The sequence below is a fragment of the Elgaria multicarinata genome, chromosome 7, assembly GCF_023053635.1.
Source record: "Elgaria multicarinata webbii isolate HBS135686 ecotype San Diego chromosome 7, rElgMul1.1.pri, whole genome shotgun sequence".
In the NCBI taxonomy this organism is placed as follows: domain Eukaryota; kingdom Metazoa; phylum Chordata; class Lepidosauria; order Squamata; family Anguidae; genus Elgaria; species Elgaria multicarinata.
Genome location: NC_086177.1, coordinates 97,834,966 through 97,856,831, shown reverse-complemented (window position 1 = coordinate 97,856,831; position 21,866 = coordinate 97,834,966). Strand labels below are relative to the sequence as shown.

Below are 21,866 nucleotides of genomic sequence, written 5' to 3'. Positions count from 1 at the left end.
TCTCTAGAAGATCTCCCAAAAAGGCAGGGGGTGGAGGAATATTATTAACAACAACAACGATAATAGTAAATTTTACATCTCTATTATTTATTTATTTATTTATTTATTACATTTCTATACTGCCCAAAGCCAAAGCACTGTGGGAGATTCACAATTAAAACCATACACACTATAGTATAAAACTAAAGAAAAAACAGTAGCAATGTAATAAGACAGATAGATGATAGATTTAAAAACAACTAAAGAACAAAAATGGCTGGGAAAATGTTTTCACCTGGTGCCCAAAAGACCACAGTGTAGGTGACACATGAGGCTCTCTGGGCTTTGAAGGTTAATAGCAGCACTTTGAAATAGGCCAAGAAATAGACTGGAAGCCAGTGCAGACAACAAAGCACTCATGTAATGTTTTCATATTGACCAATCCCCGTTAACAATCTCTCATTCAGCGGTGTTCAGGGAAGCTTATTGAAGTTTATCAGGCAAGAGATAGGTGTGCCTTAGGTCACACCCTTAGGCCTAGTTCTGCTCAGCAGCAGATGGGGTGGCAAGTCTGTTTCATGATTATTGCACTGCAGCCTATAGATGGGGGACCAAATGCTTGCATTACCACCCCACCCCATCTCACCCCACCCCCCACAAAAGAAACACTTCATATCTATAGAAACAGACCTCGGTTGAAACAGGACAGTGTGGTCCAACAGGCCTGGGCAGTGCCCCCTAGAAACTGTGCCAACGCCCAAATATGTCTTGGAATCACCTGCAATAAGTTGGGTTTCTGTGATATACTGGAGCCCCCTTCACACATCCAATGTGGGAAGGTGCTCCACATGGACAAAGGAAATTGGGGCCTTGGCATTGTCCTCACCTGCAAGGTCACTTGCCTCCTTGGCTCTCTCCTTAACCTCCATGTGTTTAGCGTGGATGCTTGCATAAGTGAAGCCTATGCGCATAGACCTCAACAAGAGTTGTAAATCTATGCTCAAACTTCACCTATGCAGATGTTTATGCTAAATGCATGGGTGTTGAGGGCCAGACCAGAGAAGACATGCAATGACAGGGAACTTCCAGGACCTCTCATGAGACTTTGCCCGACCTCGTGCAGGGGCCGCGCAGCTCCTGAAGGTGGAAACACCTTACAGGCAGCCTGTTGGGGAGGCGAGCGCATGTACATGTGGAAAGAAAAGAAAGATGGCCAGCAGCCAGGCCGGTGGGGCCTGCTGGGTTGAGCGGTGTGGAGAGGAAGAGTGTGGAGAGAGAGGGGGCTCTGCACAAAGGAGTGAGCGAGTAGCTGCTTCTTGGTCCTGCCGGCTGCCTGCATGGGCAAGCCAGCTGGCCCGCCATGCAGGCAGCCGGCAGGTCCAAAAGAAGCGGCAGACCCTTTGGAGAGGGAGAGCGCCACTCTTCCCAGACTCCGCCGCCTGCTGTGCTCGCATCCGCTCACTTCATGGTAGGACCAGCCCTGCCATGCGTGATGGGGTCTTAAATGTCCACCAAATGTTGAGGTTTTTAGCCCAGAAGTCGTTTTGAAATATTCTTCCTCCTCGTGCTTCATTTAATGAGAAAGCTCATTTTCTTTCAATCATCCTTGCTGCAGTTCTTTTCCTCATCCTGCTGCGGCTGCTCCGTCTTTCCTGCTCAACCCCCCAGGTTCACCATGTCCTTATCTCAACCCCACCCAACACCCTTTGCATCTCCAGGTGGAGAACGTCCCCAAGGCCTCTGCTCCGACCTCTTTTGCTCTTTCCTCCTCCAGTTGGCACGATAGGCCTTTTCTAGTTCAGTCAGCACAAGTGTGACAAGGCAGGGACTTGACGTCCTCATGCCCCACTGGAATTACCAGCCTGGGACCATCTCCAGCAACTGCCTCAGGGCCTCAACGCCACTTGCTCTACAGCTCAAGACAAAAGGACGCCACGCTTTATCTCCCGCTCCTCTTGATGTCTCCCTCAGCGTTCAGGCTCCTAGCACAGAAATGGCCCCACAGCCGAAGCTGCGTGAGCTCCCGTCCCCTGCCGTCCCTATTTGCATTGCTTGTTTTTGTTAGGTATGTACAGCAGTTCATATTGTGCCCTGTGGGGGATTTGGGATGCCTTGGCTAACGCCCAGATCTGATAGCGGCACAAGCCGGCATTGTCAAGCATATTGGGATCAGGAAGAGATTAGAAATGAAAACGCAGCAGCTCATTTCTTTTCGTTTTCCTCTTGAAATAATTCTCGAGTATTGCCTCCTTCATTGCTATCAGGGTCAAAGGTATAACGCAGCCCAATTTCCTGCTGTGTTGAAAGTGCCAACATCCTGTGTTTACGGCTGTCTGTGCTAATCAACTTCAGCACTGGAAATTACCTTGCTTTCAGTGAGTTTGGGTGATTATAAATGTAGCTGGGAGAGGGGTGGAGAAATGTAGATTTGTGTTATGTATTTCTGCATTGCAGCTTCCTTTACTTCAGCCAATAAGAACTCCATTAGTTTCGTATTTAGAATTTGACAACTATCTCCTGGGCTTGAAACAAGTTTAGAAAGAAAGAAAGAAAGAAAGAAAGAAAGAAAGAAAGAAAGAAAGAAAGAAAGAAGTTTGGATGCAATCAATCATCGAATGGCAAAGAGATTAAAAATAATACATAATCAAAATATTTCGCACCATGTGTCATAGACTCTTTTCTTTCAAACAGCCAAATTGTGTCTGTGTTTGTCTCTCTCTGTGTGTTTCTCTTTATAGTTGGTCTGTGGATACATTGAAATATTATACACACACACACATTTCCCCCAGAAATACAACTACTGTATTTGTTCGATTGTAAGTCACTATCGATTGTAAGGTACACACTAATTTCAGTACCACCAACAGGAAAAAAAAACCTAAGACACAGCCGCGATTCTAAGACGCAGCCCGTTTTTAGAGGTGTTTATGGGGGGGGGAGTGCATCTTAGAATCAAAGAAATAGGGTACCTCTTAGGAAGTATACCCTTTATAAACCGAAAAGCACTTTGTTTAAATTCCCATAGCTTGAATGGTTGCTGACGAATTGAGCTTGCCAATAAATGAATTTGTTTTCTAAACAGGGGTTTAGTCATTGAAATAGCCCTTCTCACTTAAACCGGTTGCCTTCCCAGAAGCACGTTCTTGCTTCTGACTGGCAGCTGCAATTTCCTCATATCTTTCCTTGTTCTGTTTTTCCCCAGGTCCTGGGAGAGAACGACAAGCATTGGAAGGCAGCGCTTGTTGTACTGACGGAGAAGGATCTCTTGATGTATGACAGCATGCCACGAATCAAGGAAGCGTGGTTTAGTCCTCTTCATTCCTATCCTCTGCTGGCTACCAGGTACCTTCCTTTTTTTTACCTTTCTTTTCCTTTTTTTTTTTTTTCTTTTTCGTTTTGGATTTTTTTAAAAAGAAATAATATATTTATTATTATTTCTTTATTTAAAGCATTTTTATCCTGCTCTTAAGTCGGAAAAGAGCAGAGAAGTTTACAAAGATTAATAATAAGAGAATCCCTGCCTTCAGGATTATAGTCGAAAAGGCACGACACAAAAGGAAAAGGAATTCGGAGGGAGGAGAAAACAAACAAACTCAAACACTAGTTCTTAGTTTCAAAGTTGTTTCTAGGTGTTCTTTCTGGAAGGGAAGGGTACATGTACCCTTATATAGCACCATGTACATTGATGGTGCTATATAAATAATAATAAATAAAATAATAATAAGGGTGAAGCAAGCTCCTTGCAGCTGTTCCTTATTTGGCTGATGTACAGGGTGAGGTTGGTCTCCCTTTCGTCCTGATGAGCCAGTGTGGTGTAGTGGCTAAAGTGTTGGACTGGGAGTCGGGAGATCCGAGTTCTAGTCCCCACTCAGCCATGGAAGCTCACTGGGTGACTTTGGGACAGTCACGGACTCTCAACCCAACCTACCTCACAGGGTTGTTGTTGTGAGGATAAAATGAAGAGGATTATGTACGCCGCCTTGGGTTCCCTTGGAGGAGAAAATTGGGATATAAATGCAAATAAGAATGATAATGTTGACAATGTTCTACCTTTAAGGCAGCCTCACAGTGGCCTTTGGTCCTCTCTGACCAACGGATGAGGCCAGAGTTGGCTTCCCTCCAGCTCTGCAGTCTCAGGGCAACTATCAACTTGAGCTGAGTGGTGCTGTTTCACTCATGTCCTGCTTGGGTGTGAACAGAATGCTGGGCTAGATGGATGTGATGTGTGCAAGGACATCTAATTTCATCACTGTGGTTCTTCATCTGAGGCCCTCTTCTGGATCCTCCTCATCATGTGATGTTAAGTGGGTGGGGCGTTGTTGGGGAAAGAGGAATCAAGTAACATTTATGTCAGGCGTACCCACTTTTGGATCCGTGGGGACATTTGGGAATTTGAGAAAGTGCTGCCACCACAAAATAGATCCCACAGAAGATGTGGCTAGTCACATAATGGCTGCCATGAGGGCCTGGCTAGTCAAAAGTGAGCTAAGGAGGGGCAGGGGGTGGGGGAGAGAAGTACTGAGTCTAGAAGCTGATAGAGAGGGGCGGATAAATAGCAAGGCAAAGGGTGAGAGGGGAGAGAAAGAGCAAGGCTAGAGTCTAGAAAGGGAGAGAATAAAGAGTACCCTAACATTTTTCAAGTTTTTGAGGGGAACAGGGGGTGTAGAACTTTGTGGGTACTATTGGAGGGCCCTGCGGGTACTGCATTGGGGATCCCAGAACTATGCCATTTGTTTAATTTGCATACATTTGCTCACAGCAAACTTGCAGAATTAAATATTCCTGGGTGTGGAATTTCACCCGGCAGTCATCTATCTTTGGGTACAGCCTTCACAGTACTGAGTGTGTTTAATTCCCATTGACATCAATAGGACTTAGTTGTTTTTTTTACTGAATATTTAACAGCACAATCCTATATATGTGTACTCTAAAGTAAGATTGAGTTCATTGGCAGTTACTCCTGGGTAAGTGAGTATAAGATTGCACCATGTGCCCCATTGGTTTCACTGGGATGTATCTTCATCTGAGAACATAAAAATTGTCTTGCTGGATTCTCCCACACTAGAGGCCTTCAAGAGGCAGCTGGACAAGCATCTGTCGGGGATGCTTTAGGGTGGATTCCTGCATTGAGCAGAGGGTTGGACTCGATGGCCTTGTAGGCCCCTTCCAACTCTGCTATTCTATGATTCTATGAAGAGTTGAATGTCTTCATGAAAAAGCGCTCCTTATCACATACAAGCAGATATGCATTTGAACATGTGGCAGAGACTCAGCCTGCTACTCCCTGCTGTGTGCATTTTCCTTATCCATGCAAAGAACCTGACATCGTGTGTGTGTGTGTGTGTGTGTGTGTGTCATGTAACAGAGGGAGAGAGAGAAAAATCTGTATTTATTCTCTCAAAACACTTCATATAAGCCTATAAACTTTGCTTTCTTTGGGTGGTAGTGTTGCTTTTGGAACCGTGCTTTTAGTGCTTGATTCTGTAACGTTATTTTGATGTGTACGTAGTTCCGCTTGAGAGCATTCCACATGTTATTACAGCTCACTTTCTGGAATTAAGACTGCTGGCACTGCTGAAGCAGCCTGGCTCTGGGCATCGACAAGTCCTCCAGAAACTTTCCTCATATTGGATCTTCCTTTTTGACATTTTCATGCTCTTCCCTCTGCCAGCCATTTCCTTCGGAAAAGCATGCTTGTGATAAGATTTTTTTTTTCCTAGTGAAGGTAAGAAGGTAGATTGGGATGCACTGATAGATCTCTGGAGTGATTTGCAGATCAACAAAACAGAACAACTGGATTGGCCATACTGGTGAAAATAAATGTAGATAATATTAATACTTTAAAAAAATATCACTTTATTTATCGATCTGTTTATTAGTTTGTCTGTTTCTTTTATTAGAAATACCCAAAGGCTGCCCTAGAACAGAGTTCTCAGGGTAGCTTGCAGCAAGAAATAATTTAAAATTCAACGTTATATAAGAATATGGTAGTGTAGGGCTTATGAATAGAGATCTACAGTTCAATTTTGCTCATTTTAGTTTTAAACCAAAGCTTGAGCAGTGTGTAGATGTGCAGAAAATTTTGAAATTCCAGAACAGTTCAAAGTTTGAGCATCGCAGGAAAAGAGAAGGGTGAGGGATAAGGCAAAGAGTAGTTTAATGCATGTGCCCCACATTGTACATGTCATGTCATGTGCGACAGCGTGTGTGTGTGTGTGTGTGTGTGTGTGTGTGTGTGTGTGTGTGAATGCAAGTGTAAGAATGCTTACTCCTGTTAGGGTTTGAAGTGCTCGGCCAATAAACTAAAGCCCCCATTATCCCATCCAGTTGAACACAGCCCACCAGCTCCGTGGCTGCTTTCTGGAGTTCACTAAACCTCCTGGTTTTGCTGCCTACCTGGGACCTAAACAAAGTCTTGTTAGTCACTGATCAGGCCACAAAACGTGGCCTTTGACTTGGTAGATCAGAAGTTGTCACTGTTTTTATTATTACAAAAAGTTTGTTGATTTTCTTAAAAAGTTTGTTTAGAATTTGTCCTTGCATTTAACAGGCAGGTATTAAAAATGCAAACAACAACTGGGTGGGTGATCATTTTTGGGTCATAGCAGGCATCGAGGGGGAAATTAACCCTTTCCTTTTCCCCCAAGCCTGAGGAAAATTTCTACTCTTGAGGTGCTATTTACATTGGGAAGAAATCCCCCATTGATGCCAATGGGGGACCACCACCCCCCTATCAAAGCAAATGCCAGCATCACAACAAGCATTTTTCTTCAGGACCCCAATGGGGAGAGGGAAAGGGTTAAATTTCCACTCCACCGTGGTCCAGCTGATGCTAATTGCATTTATTGCAAAGATGCATTTAATTTGAACCATAAATGTTTGTAAAAATGTTGGAAACTCCAGGATGCAGGCAAAATGAAGATAGGCAACACATCAGTTTCCTAACCATGTTCCAAATCCTTTGCATGTAGAGATGCTTGAGGAGTTCCAGTCTTTGAGGATTCAAATATGAACTGACCTGATCTGCACTACCCTGACTAGGATGTGGATTAGAACTTAAGTTATCCATCAGTTTTTACAATTCCTGAATGTTTTCACTCAGTGATTTCTTAAAAAAAATCAAAATGTGTCTTTTGAGAGACAAATCTAGAAATGAATAGTTTTGACAGAAATTATATTAAAAGGATGTATTTAACCAGGATGATCAGGGGTCTGGAAAAAAAGCCCCATGAAGAGAGACTGAAACAACTGGGCATGTTTAGCCTGGAGAAGAGAAGTTTGAGGGGAGACATGATTTGTTGTTTATTCGTTCAGTCGCTTCCGACTCTTCGTGACTTCATGGACCAGCCCACACCAGAGCTTTCTGCCGGCTGTCGCCACCCCTAGCTCCCCCAAGGTCAAGTCTGTCCCCTCCAGAATATCATCCATCCATCTTGCCCTTGGTTGGCCCCTCTTCCTTTTGCCTTCCACTTTCCCTAGCATCAGCCTCTTCTCCAGGGTATCCTGTCTTCTCATTATGTGGCCAAAGTACTTCAGTTTTGCCTTTAATACCATTCCCTCAAGTGAGCAGTCTGGCTTTATTTCCTGGAGTATGGACTGGTTTGATCTTCTTGCAGTCCAAGGCACTCTCAGAATTTTCCTCCAACACCACAGTTCAAAAGCATCTATCTTCCTTCGCTCAGCTTTCCTTATGGTCCAGCTCTCGCAGCCATAGAACTATGTGGACCTTTGTTGTCAATGTGGTGTCTCTGCTCTTAACTATTTTATCAAGATTTGTCATTGCTCTCCTCCCAAGAAGTCAACGTCTTCTGATTTCCTGGCTGCAGTCAGCATCTGCAGTAATCTTTGCGCCCAGAAATACAAAGTCTGTCACTGCCTCCACGTTTTCTCCCTCTATTTGCCCGTTATCAATCAAGCTGGTTGCCATAATCTTGGTTTTTTGGAGGTTTAGCTGCAACCCAGCTTTTGCACTTTCTTCTTTCACCTTTGTCATAAGGCTCCTCAGCTCCTCCTCGCTCATGATAGCACTCTTCAAATACTTAAAAGGTTGTCACACAGAGGAGGGCCAGGATCTCTTAGGGTGGATTCCTGCATTGAGCAGGGGGTTGGACTCGATGGCCTTGCAGGCCCCTTCAAACTCTGCTATTCTATGATTCTATGAAATGCAAACTTTTGTGCAGATTTTTTAAAATTGCAGATTAATGCAGGTGAACCACAGGAAAGGGTGACATGGATTGGAAAGAGAATGATTCATCCTTCCCTTTCAAGTTTAAGAATGCGCAGCCTACAAGTCTCTTCTTAGGATACCCACCAAATAAAATGAACATTTAGCTCTCCTGTGCCCTCTACTGGCATGTGTTAGTTCCAGAATGCACATTTCAGCCTGTTGGGGGAAATGCTTCTACCTGGGAAAGCCTCTCCAGCTGAGTAACCTTCAGGTGAAATCTGAGGTCTGTACCCAATCATCAGCTCCTTTATTCTCAACCACTAGTTCTCTGTACTACATCCATTCTAGGGGTGTGCACGGACCCCCCGCTCCGCTTCACTTGCAGATCCGCCATTTTCCGGATCGGGCCGCTCCGTTCCGCCCCCGCTCCGCCCACTTCCGCTCCGCTCCGCCCGGAGCTCCGGATCCGGATCCGGAGCTCCGTTTCCCCCCCCCCATAGGCTTGCATTGAAAGCTAAAAAATTATACAACTTTTTTTCTGTTCAAGTTAGAAACCTCATGTTTGGCACCATGACACCTCATGGGGATATACACACGCACGCCAAGTTTCAAAGCAATCCCATCATCCCCTGATTTTTGGCGAATTTTTGAAAATCGGGCACCCCACACCCAACATCCCTGCGAGGTGGGCAGGGGGGAAGGCAGGCAGGCATGCAGCTGGCATTTCTGGGGGCATAAGGAAGTGAGCCAAGAATAAGCCAGTAATGCATATAAAATGGAATAAATCAATCAATAAACAAAGGAGGGGTGGAATTAAAAGCAGCAGTGTTGCTCAATAAACAGCAAGAAGAATTTTTTTAAAAAGGCTATATCTGTCTTTTACCAGCAATAGGGGGACGTGCCCGGGGGAGGGGGAAGTAGCTGCCAGTTCAAGACACTGACAGCCACCAACAGCTCTGAGAAGAAGTAAAACGCTCACTTTGACTCATAACAGGCATTGCTCCACCACTGAAAAGTGACCATTCACTTCAACTCATGATAGGCATTGCTCCACCGTTTTACTCTCTTTGGAAGGCTCTAATGGCCTTCCAGTGCAGGAGAGAGTGGGGGCACGTCCACGATGAGATGCCCTAGGGGAGCTCATCCCCTTGCACCACATCTATTCAGTTGTTCACCAAGGTTAGGGTGGGGAGCAGTGCTGTGTTTCTATCTCTTATTCTTGGCTTAGTATATGATTTCAGGTTGTGTTTGTGCATTTGGTGGGGCTACTGTGTTAAAAAACACGGGGAAAAGCCCGTTCAGATGAAGAAAGAGAAGTTTCCCAGAATCCCAAGTTACCTGTTTTGCCTATGCCCTCCTCCAACTTTGGGATCATCATGACCAGGAGCTGACTCTGCCCCTCAGCCCTTTGAAAAAGGTATTTTTCCCGCCGATTTTTTAGAAACGTCTAGCCCGCGACCCGTACGATGCAGAAAGTTGAGAGTGGTCTCAAAATGACCCCCATCCATGACTCTCTGTGCACAAGAATTTTCAGAATGATAGCTTAAACCCCCCCCCAGTTATCCCCGATTCTTTCCCTCAATGCAATCCTATGGGCGAAAAGCCGAAAACGCCGTTTGAGCCGCGCGGTTGACCCGATTTTCACAAAAATATAGCACGCGACCCAGACAATGCAGAGAGGTGAGAGTGGTCTCAAAATGACCCCCATCCACGACTCTCTGTGCACAAGAATTTTCAGAATGATAGCTTCAAAAACAACGTAGTTATGCGCGATTATTTGCCGCAATGCAATCCTATGGCGAAATGTTTTCAAGATGGCGACCGGAGCGCTCCGCCTGAACTAGGAGCTCCGAAAAATGGGCGCTTCTCTTCGCCTTGCTTCTAGGGGGTCCGCGGTCCGCTCCTACTCCGCCTCTGGGTAAGGCGGAGCAGGCCAATCCGCTACTGCTTCTACGCTCCTAATCGGAGCGGAGCACATCCCTAATCCATTCTTCAGTGATCTTCAAATGGCCTCTGTTTCCTTGAACAGCTAAAAAAGTACACACAGCTCCTACACAGAGTAATCAATGCTCCGACTTTCTTTAATGCTGTTCTACTCATGCGCAAATGTTTGTAGCTATTTTTCATATGCTATGAATCCCCCCCAAACCCCACCCCACCCCAAAACAGTTTTAAATTGGTTTGACTACCTTGAGTGGCTACAGAAACATGATCCCAGCTGCCTCTCTGGCCTTTTATTTTTAAAAAAGCATCAGCTTGTGAGGAAAGATGTTGTAAAACGAGGTGGAGTCTCTTTTCTAACAGCTCGTTGTTTCCAGAAAGTCATAGGGAGTAGCACTATCAGCCAAAAAGTTTTCTTGAAATCTTCCCATTTATATCTTTCGCGTTGCTTTGCAACGGGATTAAAATTGCAGGAAGGAAGATTTAGATTGAAAAGGAAAGTTTCCTAAAAATGAAACAGAGCCGTCTCAAACCTGACGGGACTCCAGATGGGTTGGACAACAACCTCCACAATCCCCAGCTAGGATGGCCATTAGGGCATCTGTCCTGCTTGTGACAGCTTCAAGAGAGATCGTTGCGCCACCGCCTGCCCAGTCTTTGTGTCAGAAGCAGGAGAGACGTTTCTACCACCACCCCGCCTGGATGGAAAAAGCTCTCCTGCCATCCCCCTGACCCCATTTCAAAATGGATCAATCGGGGCGGCGAAGGATGTCTCCCACAGCTTGACATGTAACATCAAACCATGAGAGAAATCCTTCCACCAATCGCGGCACCCTGCTCCACCCAGGGCCTGACATGCATGTCCCTGGGAGCACATGGGGAGCTGCATACTGGAGTGGCGCACCCAGTGGCTCTGCACACGCACCCCGGGACGGCAGACACATGCCTACAGAGCCCCTCTGGGCAAGAGCAACAGGGGTTTCTGCCTTGCCTCGCGACTCTGTAGGCATGTGAAATAGTCAATGGAGCTCGCCACACAACACAATAATCAATGATTGTGCAGATAGTCAACTCTGCAACCGTTGATTATGTGCATTGGTTAGTTCTGGGAAAGGCTCGACAGACAACACAATAGTCAATGGTAGACTATTTAAACAACGGTGGACTGTGGTGTTGTCTGAACCCAGTCTGTCTGTTATGCTCTAGGGTCTTTCATGATGCCTGATTTACAGCCACAGGGCTCCCTCTATATGAAAGAGAGGCATTCAAACAGAGACTTCAAATTATATATAGATAAAGCTTATTTATTCAGAGAGTGATGCAGAGGAGACCATGCACACTTCTCCCCATTTCTGGCACATGCATGTACCTTGGTGTGGAGAGCGCAAATCAGCTTTTAGATTACTTATTAAAATTACATATGAGGGTTTGCAAGGCACAGCCGGTCGACTTGGAGCAGAATGATTACTACATAGCTTTGATCAGTTGGCATATACTTAAGAAACTTACACATTCTGCATTGAGGAAATCATCTTTAAATTAAACGACACTTCAGAAACTGGGAGAAGCATTTTTCCTAACAGTCCCAATTAATCATTTCAGTTGCAGCTTCTGAGTTCGTTAGTGCTCCAGGAAATGTTCCACTTTCTCAAGCCATTGTTACACCACTTCTAGATATTATAACAGCTTTTGTAAGAAAACCTAGAATAATCTCTGTTCAGCAGTCAGATCTTGACTGCCTGATGCAACCTCCAAGGTAAACGTTGATTGTAATAGACAATATATTTCAGGTGCTTGACAGGAACCTATAGGGCCTTTAGGGAACAGAAATGTCTAGCTTTACATCTTGACATCACAAAACTTTAGTATGAAATCTAATACTAAAGGATATAAATCCAGACCCATACTCATATGCTAGGTCACACGCCTTGTTCATACAGGGCACACCCTTTAATGCATCCAGTATCCTTGCAGCCGTACACTGCAGAGGAAGATTGATAGGGAGTGGACAAGGTGTGTTTTGCGGAACTTTGTCCTCCATTATCGATCTTCTCCCTGAAGAACCTCAGTAAGCTGCCAAGGAGACCCAGCTTTTTTCAGGCACAACTTTTTTGAACCAGTCGATCAGCTCTTTTGCCTTTCCAAATGGAGTATTGTTTCAGCTGATGAGAATCCTCATCTCACCCAGTGGAGAAACCGTGTTATAAATGGGAGATGTAACTCAACCAGCCAGTTACATCCCTGAAGAACAGCCAGCTTTGCTTGAGTGCTGTTTTGAAAAGGCAATAGAAGGAAGTCCCTTTGAGGTCCTTGACACTTTTATTTATTCCTTCTGAGTTGGCTACAGGGGTCCAAATGGTATCCCTCAGGGACCTGGATTTACCTTAATGAGTAGAGTCTTTCCCAATTGGCTGTTCCTACCTAATCTTTTTTAACTTGAGATGCCACGGATTGAACCTGGAGCCTTTTGCATGCCAAACATGTGGTCTGCCACTATGTTATGGTCCCTTCCTCTAGTGGTAATGTCTTCTTTCATTAATTTGTCTTCAGGTTGGTGCATTCAGGGCCTGGGAAAGGCTCGCCACAGTCCGGGGTGGACCTGTCCTTCGCTACTCGTACAGGCACGCGGCAAGGGATCGAAAGCCATCTCTTCAAGACGGATACTAGCAGAGACCTCTCTCTGTGGACTCGGAGCATAGTTCAGGGTTGCCACAATGCAGCAGAGCTCTCCACGGAAATCACAACCGGTGAGTCAAAGTCATAGAACCCTGGCTGGTAATCAGTCTGACAGCAGCAGAGACTTTGGTAGAACTCTTAGGAACTGCAGGTGCATCTCCCAAAGGAAAGCGCCCAGAGAGCCCTGGCTATGGGAGCGGTATATAAGTGTAATAAATAAATAAAGCAGGTTAAAGCTGCAATCCTGTACACATCTGCCTGGGATGAAAGCTAAGGTGTTGGACTGGAAGTCAGGAGATCCAGATTCTAGTCCCCACTTGGCCATGGAAACCCACTGGGTGACTTTGGGCCACTCACAGACTCTCAGCCCAACCTACCTCACAGAGTTGTTGTAGTGAGGATAACATGGAGAGGAGGATTATGTACACCGCCTTGGGTTCCTTGGAGGAAAAAAGGTGGGATATATATGTAATAAAAAATAAAACTTACTTCTGAGTAGGCATGTATAGGATTGCATTTCTCAGTTGCTGTCCTCATGGGCAAGGGGGTATTAAAGGCTCCCTTGGTCTGTTATTTCCTGGAGTGACTGTCCAAGGTGCAAAAAGGAGGGCTCTGTCAAAGCATCAGTTGCTCTTCATACTGATGAGGAAGGGGTTAAAGAGCCTTTTGCCTCGCCAAAAGGCTCCGAGGCTTACAGATGGATTTTAAAAACCCAAGTCATTCTTTGTCTTCAGATTTGCTGTCTAAAAGACACAACACACTGAGGCCTAATCTACACCAAGCAGGATATTCCACTATGAAAGCGGTCTATAAGAGGCAGGAGGCACACTACTGCTTTATAGCGGTATTGAAGTACACTGACAACAGTTGGGGCCCATTGACACATAGCATATACTGCTTTCATACCACTTTCATAGTGCAATATCCTGCTTGGTGTAGATTAGGGAGTGAGAAAGAAGAGGGGGAAAAGCAGTGTCAGGCACCAGTTTTAAAAGTTAACAGTTCTGGGATAGAAACAATTCAGGCAGCCTGATGGAATGGCTACTACAAGAGGTCAAAACAGACGTTACTTTAAATCTGTATCTAGCAGCTATATTTCTCCCCAATTTTTTACTCTACAGTAGGCATAGATGACCTGATCTGGGTCAGGACCCTAGTGTGAGCAGTGGGCGGGGGGAGACAACTTTTAAGATTTGGATTGGGTCCCCTGTATCTACTCAAGGGTAAAAATGAAAAGCCACACAGTTGCTAGATATAGATTTAAAGTAATGTCTGCTTTGGCCCTAGGTGACAGATGAGGGAGAAAAGGAGCGGATGGAATAGCCCTGCTTCCTTCTCCCCTTCTGCAGACAAACAGAATAATAAAAGGTGAGTCCTTGAGATCAGAGGATATGCTGAATGTCACAGAGGAAGTCCTTATGGGCTGAACTGAAGTCCTGAGCTGGCAGTTGCCATAAAAGACTCTAGTGTGCAGACCAGGATATTCCTGGTTTGAAACCCGGGTATCCTAACAGGTGCCAATTTTTAGCCTATAGACTGAAACCTCTCCCATAGCCACACCTAAAACTAATGTTGGCCCAAAAACATTATAGTGTCTGAGGAAAGCCATATAAACCCATATTCAGTAAGGCTATTAGACACTCCCCTCTCCCAGCCTTTTAAACAAAATATAGCTGCATTCAGTGCTACTAGCTGCCTTCCATTTTTCTCCTCCGTTCTCATTGGTGATCAATCAAATATGCTGAAATTTTTGTACCGTGTTGTCTTCTTGTTGCAATCACTGGAACCTATTTTCAGCTAGGGTCCTCCTCCTCCTCCTCCTTGAATAATAGAGTTGGAAGGGACCTATATGGCCATCGAATCTAATCCACCTTAAGGCATGCCTGATAGATGGCTGTCCAGCTGCCTCTTGAAGGCCTCTAGTGTGGGAGAGCCCACAACCTCCCTGGGTCATTGGTTCCATTGTTGTACTGCTCTAACAGTCAAGAAGTTTTTCCTGATGTCCAGCCGGAATCTGGTTTCCTATAACTTGAGCCCATTATTCCGTGTCCTGCACTCTGGGAGGATCAAGAAGAGATCCTAGACCTGTGTGACAACCTTTCAAGTATTTGAAGAGTGCTATCATGTCTCCCCTCAATCTTTTCTTCTCAGGGCTAAACATGCCTAATTCTTTCAGTATCTCTTCATAGGGCTTTGTTTCCAGACCCCTGATCATCCTTGTTGCCCTCCTCTGAACCCCCTCCAGCTTGTCTGCATCCTTCTTGAAGTGTGGTGCATAGAACTGGACACAATATTCAAGATGAGTGCTGAATAGATGGGAACCAGTAGCTAACTGTGGATCCACCAAATAGTTGTTCCATCTAGCCCACTTTTAACTAGTTTGTTGATCAGAATGTCATGTGGTACTTTGCAAAAGCTTTGCTAAAATAAAGATATATTGTGTCCACAGCATTCCCACAGTCCACAAGGGAGGTTACCCGATCAAAGAATGAGATCAGATTAATCTTGCAGGATTTGTTCTTGACAAATCCATGCTGGCGTCTAGTAATCACTGCATTGTTTTCAAGGTGCTTACAGATTGACTTCTTTATAATCTGCTCCAAAAATTTCCCAGGGATTGATGTCAGACTAACTGGTCTAAAGTTCCCATGTGCTTCCTTTTTGCTTTTTGCCCTTTTTGAAGATAGGGACAACATTAACCCCCCCCCTCCAGTCATCTGGAACTTTACCCGTCTTCCCTCCTCCTCCTCCTTCTTCAGCTCCTCTCTGGGCGGTTCACAACAATTGACAAGATTAAATATAATTAGTCCCCCATCTCCAAGCTACTGTGCCATGTAGAGCCAAAGGGTTCAAAGCCCTTGTCATATTGGGTTCATCGTCTTTTGTTATTGCTACTGTTGCTTCTGATGGGCACCAAATCCACTGGTGGATGTTGTCCTTCTCCTTGTCCAGCTTGCACATACAAAAACCAGGAGTGCCGCTTGACCATCCATTATGACCACGGATTCTCTCTCACAACTGAACCTCAAGATGGTGCCTTTCCCAAAACTATTCTACAGTTTCCCTATGAGAAGCTAAAAATGTCCTCAGACGATGGGATTCGGATGCTTTATTTAGACTTTGGAGGAAAAGAAGGCGAAATGGTAAGTGGATATTTATTTTTCCACATAGCTCTGGATATGGATTGTTATCATTTTCAGCATTTCACCAGTTTTGTTACAGAGTTAGGGTATCGCTGTGGTCTAGCCTTCCCCAAACTGGTGCCTTTCAGTTGTTTTGGACTACAACTGGCTGGAGATGATTACAGTTGCAGCCCAAACATCTGGAAGGCATGAGGCTGGGGAAGGCAGCTGTGCCCTTAGCCAGGTGCTTAGGAATGTAGGAAAGACTCGGAACAACAAATTCCATGCCACAATTCCTAGGCACCAGGAAACGGATCCTTGCATCACTGCAGTTAGTATTCAAGACTATGCATACTTCGCACTTTTAAAAAGAAGAAAATTCTATATTCGGCCAACCCAAATTCTGCACCAAGGAAAACGGCAACCTAAGTAAGTTATGCAAAGGAACCAAATCTGCATTGCTTCTCTACAGGTTGCCCTTTAACAAAGTTAATTAATTAGCCGTTTTAAAGTTTGCTCCACCACTATACAGGGGGAATGAACAGTCGAGAGGGACGTGTGTGTTTTTAAGGGTAAAAAACAGCAACCATATAATAGAGTTTGCTTAAGAAGATATGTTGAACTTTCCTTAGGAAGGGCTGGGGTGATTATCCAAGGGACCAGTATACACCTCCTTTCAGCTAAAGGCAATATACATCCGGAAGCAGGCTGCTGCAGCTATCGCTAGCTAGACGGGCAGCTGCTGCCACAAACCAGTGGGGGTACATTTTCCTTGAAACCAGATGCTAGGTTGGAAACAGACTTCTCTTTCCTTCTCACCCGCTCGATCCAACTGTCAATGCTGGATAAGCGGAGCTCTGTCAAAAGATCAGCAAGAGCAAGATGAACTGTTTGTGAGGGGAATTAAAAATGCTACATTTAGTCCCCCCCCCAGTTGCTACTTTTCTAACAGGGCTGCATATGTACAATCCTGGGGCTACATTGTTAGCAAGGTTATAGGGCCCCACCTGTCTGATTTAGCATCCCCAGCCCCATATAATGTACAAATACTTGAAAATGATATTCTCACGCTGGCTGTGGCCTTACTCTCGTGATACTGCAAAAAACAGATTTTTGTGATTAAACAAATACATTTAGTGGATTGGGTCAAAAGGGTTCTTTCCATGAGCAGAACATTTTCGGATCAAACCCAAAGTTTATTCTATGTATGTTCTTAGCTTAGTCCACTCACAAACTCATTCTCTCTCTCTCTTAATTTCAGCAACTGGACCTCCACTCTTGTCCAAAGCCAATTGTGTTCATCATTCATTCATTCCTTTCAGCCAAGATTACAAGACTTGGGTTGGTAGCATAAGTACCGTCCATCAGTTTTGCAAGGAAAAAAAGTAGAGCTACTTGCCCAAACTAAAGTTGTCAACACTTGGAACTGCTGAGACATGTAACTATTCTGCACAGGGGCTTAAGCTCTGGGCAAAGCCCATGTTTGGAACAGCTATAAAAATTAGACACAGAAGAATAAGAGTTATCGAGAAGCTTAAAATTCAGGAACGTTTGCTTCAACTAACGCTTATTGCAAGGGAAACAACATGGATCACTGTAAATAAAGGCAAAATGGAGTATTGAAGGAGTAATAGCTTAATACTACACGGTGGCATTTTGAGATTCTTAACTGTGCCTATATTAGTGTTACAGAGCAGTAAGTAGGTTCTGAGAAACTCCTGGGTTCCTCAGTGAAGAGACTGATAATGGTGGGCAAGTTTCCCTGAACAAAAAGCATGCCCACCAATTCATATATTCTCCCGCAATGCATAGCCAGTGTGCGCTCTCTGTTCATGTGGGGTGACTGCTGCTGCCCCCCTCCCCCCCCCACACACACAGATCAGGGAGTGTGAACCGACAGTGTGCCCTGACAGACAATGTGATGCAGGTAGCGATCCTTGAGGGTAGGAAATTTCAAAACCACTATAAGTAAGGTCTAAGCAGATAGAGCAATATAGTGAGCATTCATCCACATAGGATTTGATAACCAGAGTTGTCAGATCCTGTGTACAATGGAAGGTTTTTTCTCCACTGAGCCATCCTTTCTGTTTTCCAAAAGCACCAGGAAAATACCACTTTCCCTCCATTAACGTACAGGTTGAGTGGTTTGCTCATCCAGACAATGAATGCAATACGAAGTGGAAATGGTTTGGAAGTCCACCATGTTTGTGTGTTTTCCCAGGGCTCTGTGAGCATCTTATAAAACGGCACAGTTCCCAGGGCCAAGGGTCAGAGTTGCTGCAGAAAGGCAATACTGCCAAGGGGGGCATACAGACACAGAGACACATACACACACAAACACAGAAGAGGACCTTGAAATTGTCCATAGGGTTACAATGGGCACAGTGAATGATTGGGTTGGAGGAGCTGCCATGCACATTCACTTGATAAAATGAACCAAGCTTACTTTTCCGAAATGGAACTGCTCAGTTAATAGCGATACTGTGTGCATTAACAGACACACCCACCCCAGTATCACTGAGGTACATGATGCATTTGAAATCAAGGAAATACAATGAAGGCAGCTGAAATGATAAGGCCTTTTGGAGAAATTCTAAAAGAGGGTCTGTATTTTGAATTGAGGATAGGCTGGGATGGCTAAACTGGTTCAGGAGTCCTGTGTGGTTCTTTTGACAGTTCAGTTGCAGCTCTTAAGCCCCCAAAGGCATCTGTGCTGTTTGTAGCTCCTTGAGATGCCCAGAGACCATCCCATCCCTGCCCTCTGCAGCCACCTAGAAGTAGTTGAAGAGGCTTGGCCAGTATGCAGGTGGAAAAAGAGGGGGGGGAGACTGTTAAAGTTGCATGGAGGGAGAGGAGGCAAGCAGCTGCCAAAGAGGTGTGGAGAACATGGGAAGGAGAGGGGTTGTTGGCTGCCAAAGACTGCTCAAGAGTTGTGAACAGTGTGGAGAGGGGAGGGGAGGCTCAGCCAAAAAGGAACAAATGAACCCATTATTATTATTATTTATTTATATAGCACCATCAATGTGCACAGTGCACAGAGAAAAAGGAGGAGGCCACTAAGGCCTGGAGAACAGTGAAGATAATCAGTATTGCTTGTTTTGGGGTACCCGCAGTCACCTGACGTGAATTAGGACCGGGATAATGGGGCCTTCTCCTCCACTCATGCTCTGTAAGCCTCGCCTGGGAATGGAGGGAGGGATTAATGCACTCCCTTCAAGGCCTTTTCCCATTTCACAGGGCATTAGATGAGGAAGGATGAATTTGAACCTTCTCTAGGACTTTCCGCTCAGCACATGCTCTGCAGGCTTCACCTAGGAAAGGAAGCATTGAATCAGTTCCCTCCCTTTCCCCTTATCAACTGGCCTTCAAAAGGTATATAACCAGCATGAAGACCCACAAGGCCTCTACCTCTAATTAGCTGTGACATTAATACTGTTTTTAATTAAGATTAAAAAATATGTAATGTGTGTGTAAAGGGTTAGGGTTCTCTTGAAGGTCGTGGTGTGCAGTTCAGCAGGACTAAAACATTGGCCAACCCTGGCATGGGCCAAAAGCCCAGCAACAGTGGTCCTCTCTACTGACTGACTGCCTCTCGCAAGAGTTGACACAGGAAAAAGCCCTGTTAACCCCTCCCTCCCCAATCTGCAGAGCAACAGGAGCTTAAGCAGCACCCTCCCTCTTTTATACAGGTCACTCCCATTTGCTTGTTTCTTGTCCCAAAATATAGATTTGGACAGCTAAGAACAGCGACAGCACCAGGGAAGCTGCCTACCCTCATGATTAAGTGTCATGTTTATTGTTTCATATTACTCAAAAGCAGTATTGTTTGAATGACAGCTCCCAAAGCCATCAACACTAAAACCCTATTTTGTACACAAAAAAGGAAGAAAATATTGGGGTGGGTGTGTGTTGAAGTGTTATAGTTATCCTTGTTATTCACACTTTTGGGAAACTCTACTAAGATTTCACTATTTATGGCCTTTGATTGGTAGACAAAGGGGAACTCAGTTATGTTTCATTTTAATTGCGTTCTCTGGAAGCGGGATGCAGTAAATAAATCCAATCTGCTCTATAGGGTTGTTTTTGTACTTATGCTAAATTGGGAAACTATCTTGTTCTGCATACCGAAGACACCAAGCTGAATCCATATTACTCCAATGATAACTGTGCAATATAACTTTGGGGATAAGGTCATGGCAGATATAACATTCCTGCTCTTCTTAACCACAGTAAAAAGATCTTACGCCCTCTGGTTTTAGCATTAGCCAGGATTTCCTTTCAATCAGAGTTTGAAGCTGGTTATTATTGAATGCTGATTGAGAGAACTCGGTCAGCATTAATAATGGCTACCATTGACGTTGTTTAATTCTTAACTGTGGGTTAAGGTAGACGTGGGAAAACCACAGAGGGATTGATCTCTTAAATATGATTAAGGTAGCGGGAGCAAGACATGTGCACCAGCCCTGTTAGGTAGTTATATGACTTAGCTTGTCTTCCATAAATGAACTAGCATGATTCTTGTGACATTGAGATAAATTAATTTAAGAAAGTGTTGTTGGATCTAGTGTATCACTTCATTGTGCACATGGCGTTTGTTTTGGAATGGGCTTCCACATTTCAATTCAAGGGAATTAAAGCAGCCATGCACCCAGAGATAGATTTCTTCCTTACACTGAAGTAAATAGGAACGTCTTTGCAGGCAGACGCTCTGCATAAATGCATTAGAAAATGTCAATGTCCGTCAGTTAAGGGATGATAGTGGGTATGTGATTTTTGTTTAAATTGCCTTTTGCGAGAAATTAAGGAACATGCAAATATACAAATGCAGAGGAATACCAACTTACATGCTTACCAACCTAGCAGGAATTACAAGTTCTTCCCTCGAGATATCTTCAGTCACGAACGGAAGGTATTTATGAAATTGAGTGACAGAAAGTCAGAGAATAAAACCAGAACGTTGTATTGTAGGGAAACTCAATGCATATGTAAATTATACTGCACTACTTCTTTAAACACTTAACAAAAATCACTGGAATATTATAGATTTATCTGCATTGTAAATAATCAAAGTTCATCTACTAGTTATCAATTATTAAGTGACACAGTATGTCATGTAATTTACGGTGCTCAGATTACAATATGAAGAATAAGTGAATAACTAGTTTGCAAAGAGAAAAATTGTTATATATTTATAGACAAATTAAATACAGATTTTGGACCGACTCATATTTGGTTGAGGTTGATAGAATGAACTCTATGGAGCTACTCCAGATTTATAAGAATTTAGTTTAAAATATTTATATTTTAGAGGGAGAAGACTATATTTAATAAAAATTTCATTTATTGGAGTCTTTGTGAGGTGATGATTTCTATGGCAAGAGTTCTGTGGGGGAAATTGATAGACTTCTATTCAGTGAACACTTGACTGGTTTAATCGCATTGACGTTTGTAAAACTGAGTGAAAGTCTAATTTCACTGAACAGCCGTAGTTATAAAGGTAAGTTCCCTTGACTAAAAACTGTCAAGTGGTTTGTTTACTTCACTGAAATAACATTCACTCAACTACATTCCACATGATAGCGATGGCAGCAATTGCATTTGCTATCACATGCAAGAACAGCATCCTCACTTCAGAAGCGCATTTGAAGGAAGACATCTGGACTGCAGAATCATAGAATCAGAATAGCAGAGTTGGAAGGGGCCTGCAAGGCCATCGAGTCCAACCCCCTGCTCAGTGCAGGAATCCACCCTAAAGCATCCCTGACAGATGGTTGTCCAGCTGCCTCTTGAAGGCCTCTAGTGTGGGAGAGCCCACAACCTCCCTAGGTAACTGATTCCCTTGTCGTACTGCTCCAACAGTCAGGAAGTTTTTCCTGATGTCCAGCTGGAATCTGGCTTCCTTTAACTTGAGCCCATTATTTCGTGTCCTGCACTCTGGGAGGATCGAGAAGAGATCTCTGTGTGACAACCTGTGTGACAAC

The 21,866-nt window shown here is 44.3% G+C and overlaps 1 protein-coding gene across 1 annotated transcript in view; it reads left to right on the top strand.

Annotated features, from left to right (window-relative positions):
- The window catches only part of SNTB1 (syntrophin beta 1), a 126,480-nt gene extending 105,247 nt beyond the window's left edge, over positions 1–21,233 (top strand). Inside the window, exons 4-7 of the mRNA XM_063131125.1 lie at positions 3,182–3,321; positions 12,638–12,834; positions 15,716–15,906; positions 17,147–21,233. Coding sequence (XP_062987195.1) covers positions 3,182–3,321; positions 12,638–12,834; positions 15,716–15,906; positions 17,147–17,239 — 621 coding nt within the window. The 3' untranslated portion in view covers positions 17,240–21,233. The remainder of the gene's footprint in view (positions 1–3,181; positions 3,322–12,637; positions 12,835–15,715; positions 15,907–17,146) is intronic.
- The last annotated feature ends 633 nt before the right edge of the window (positions 21,234–21,866 follow it).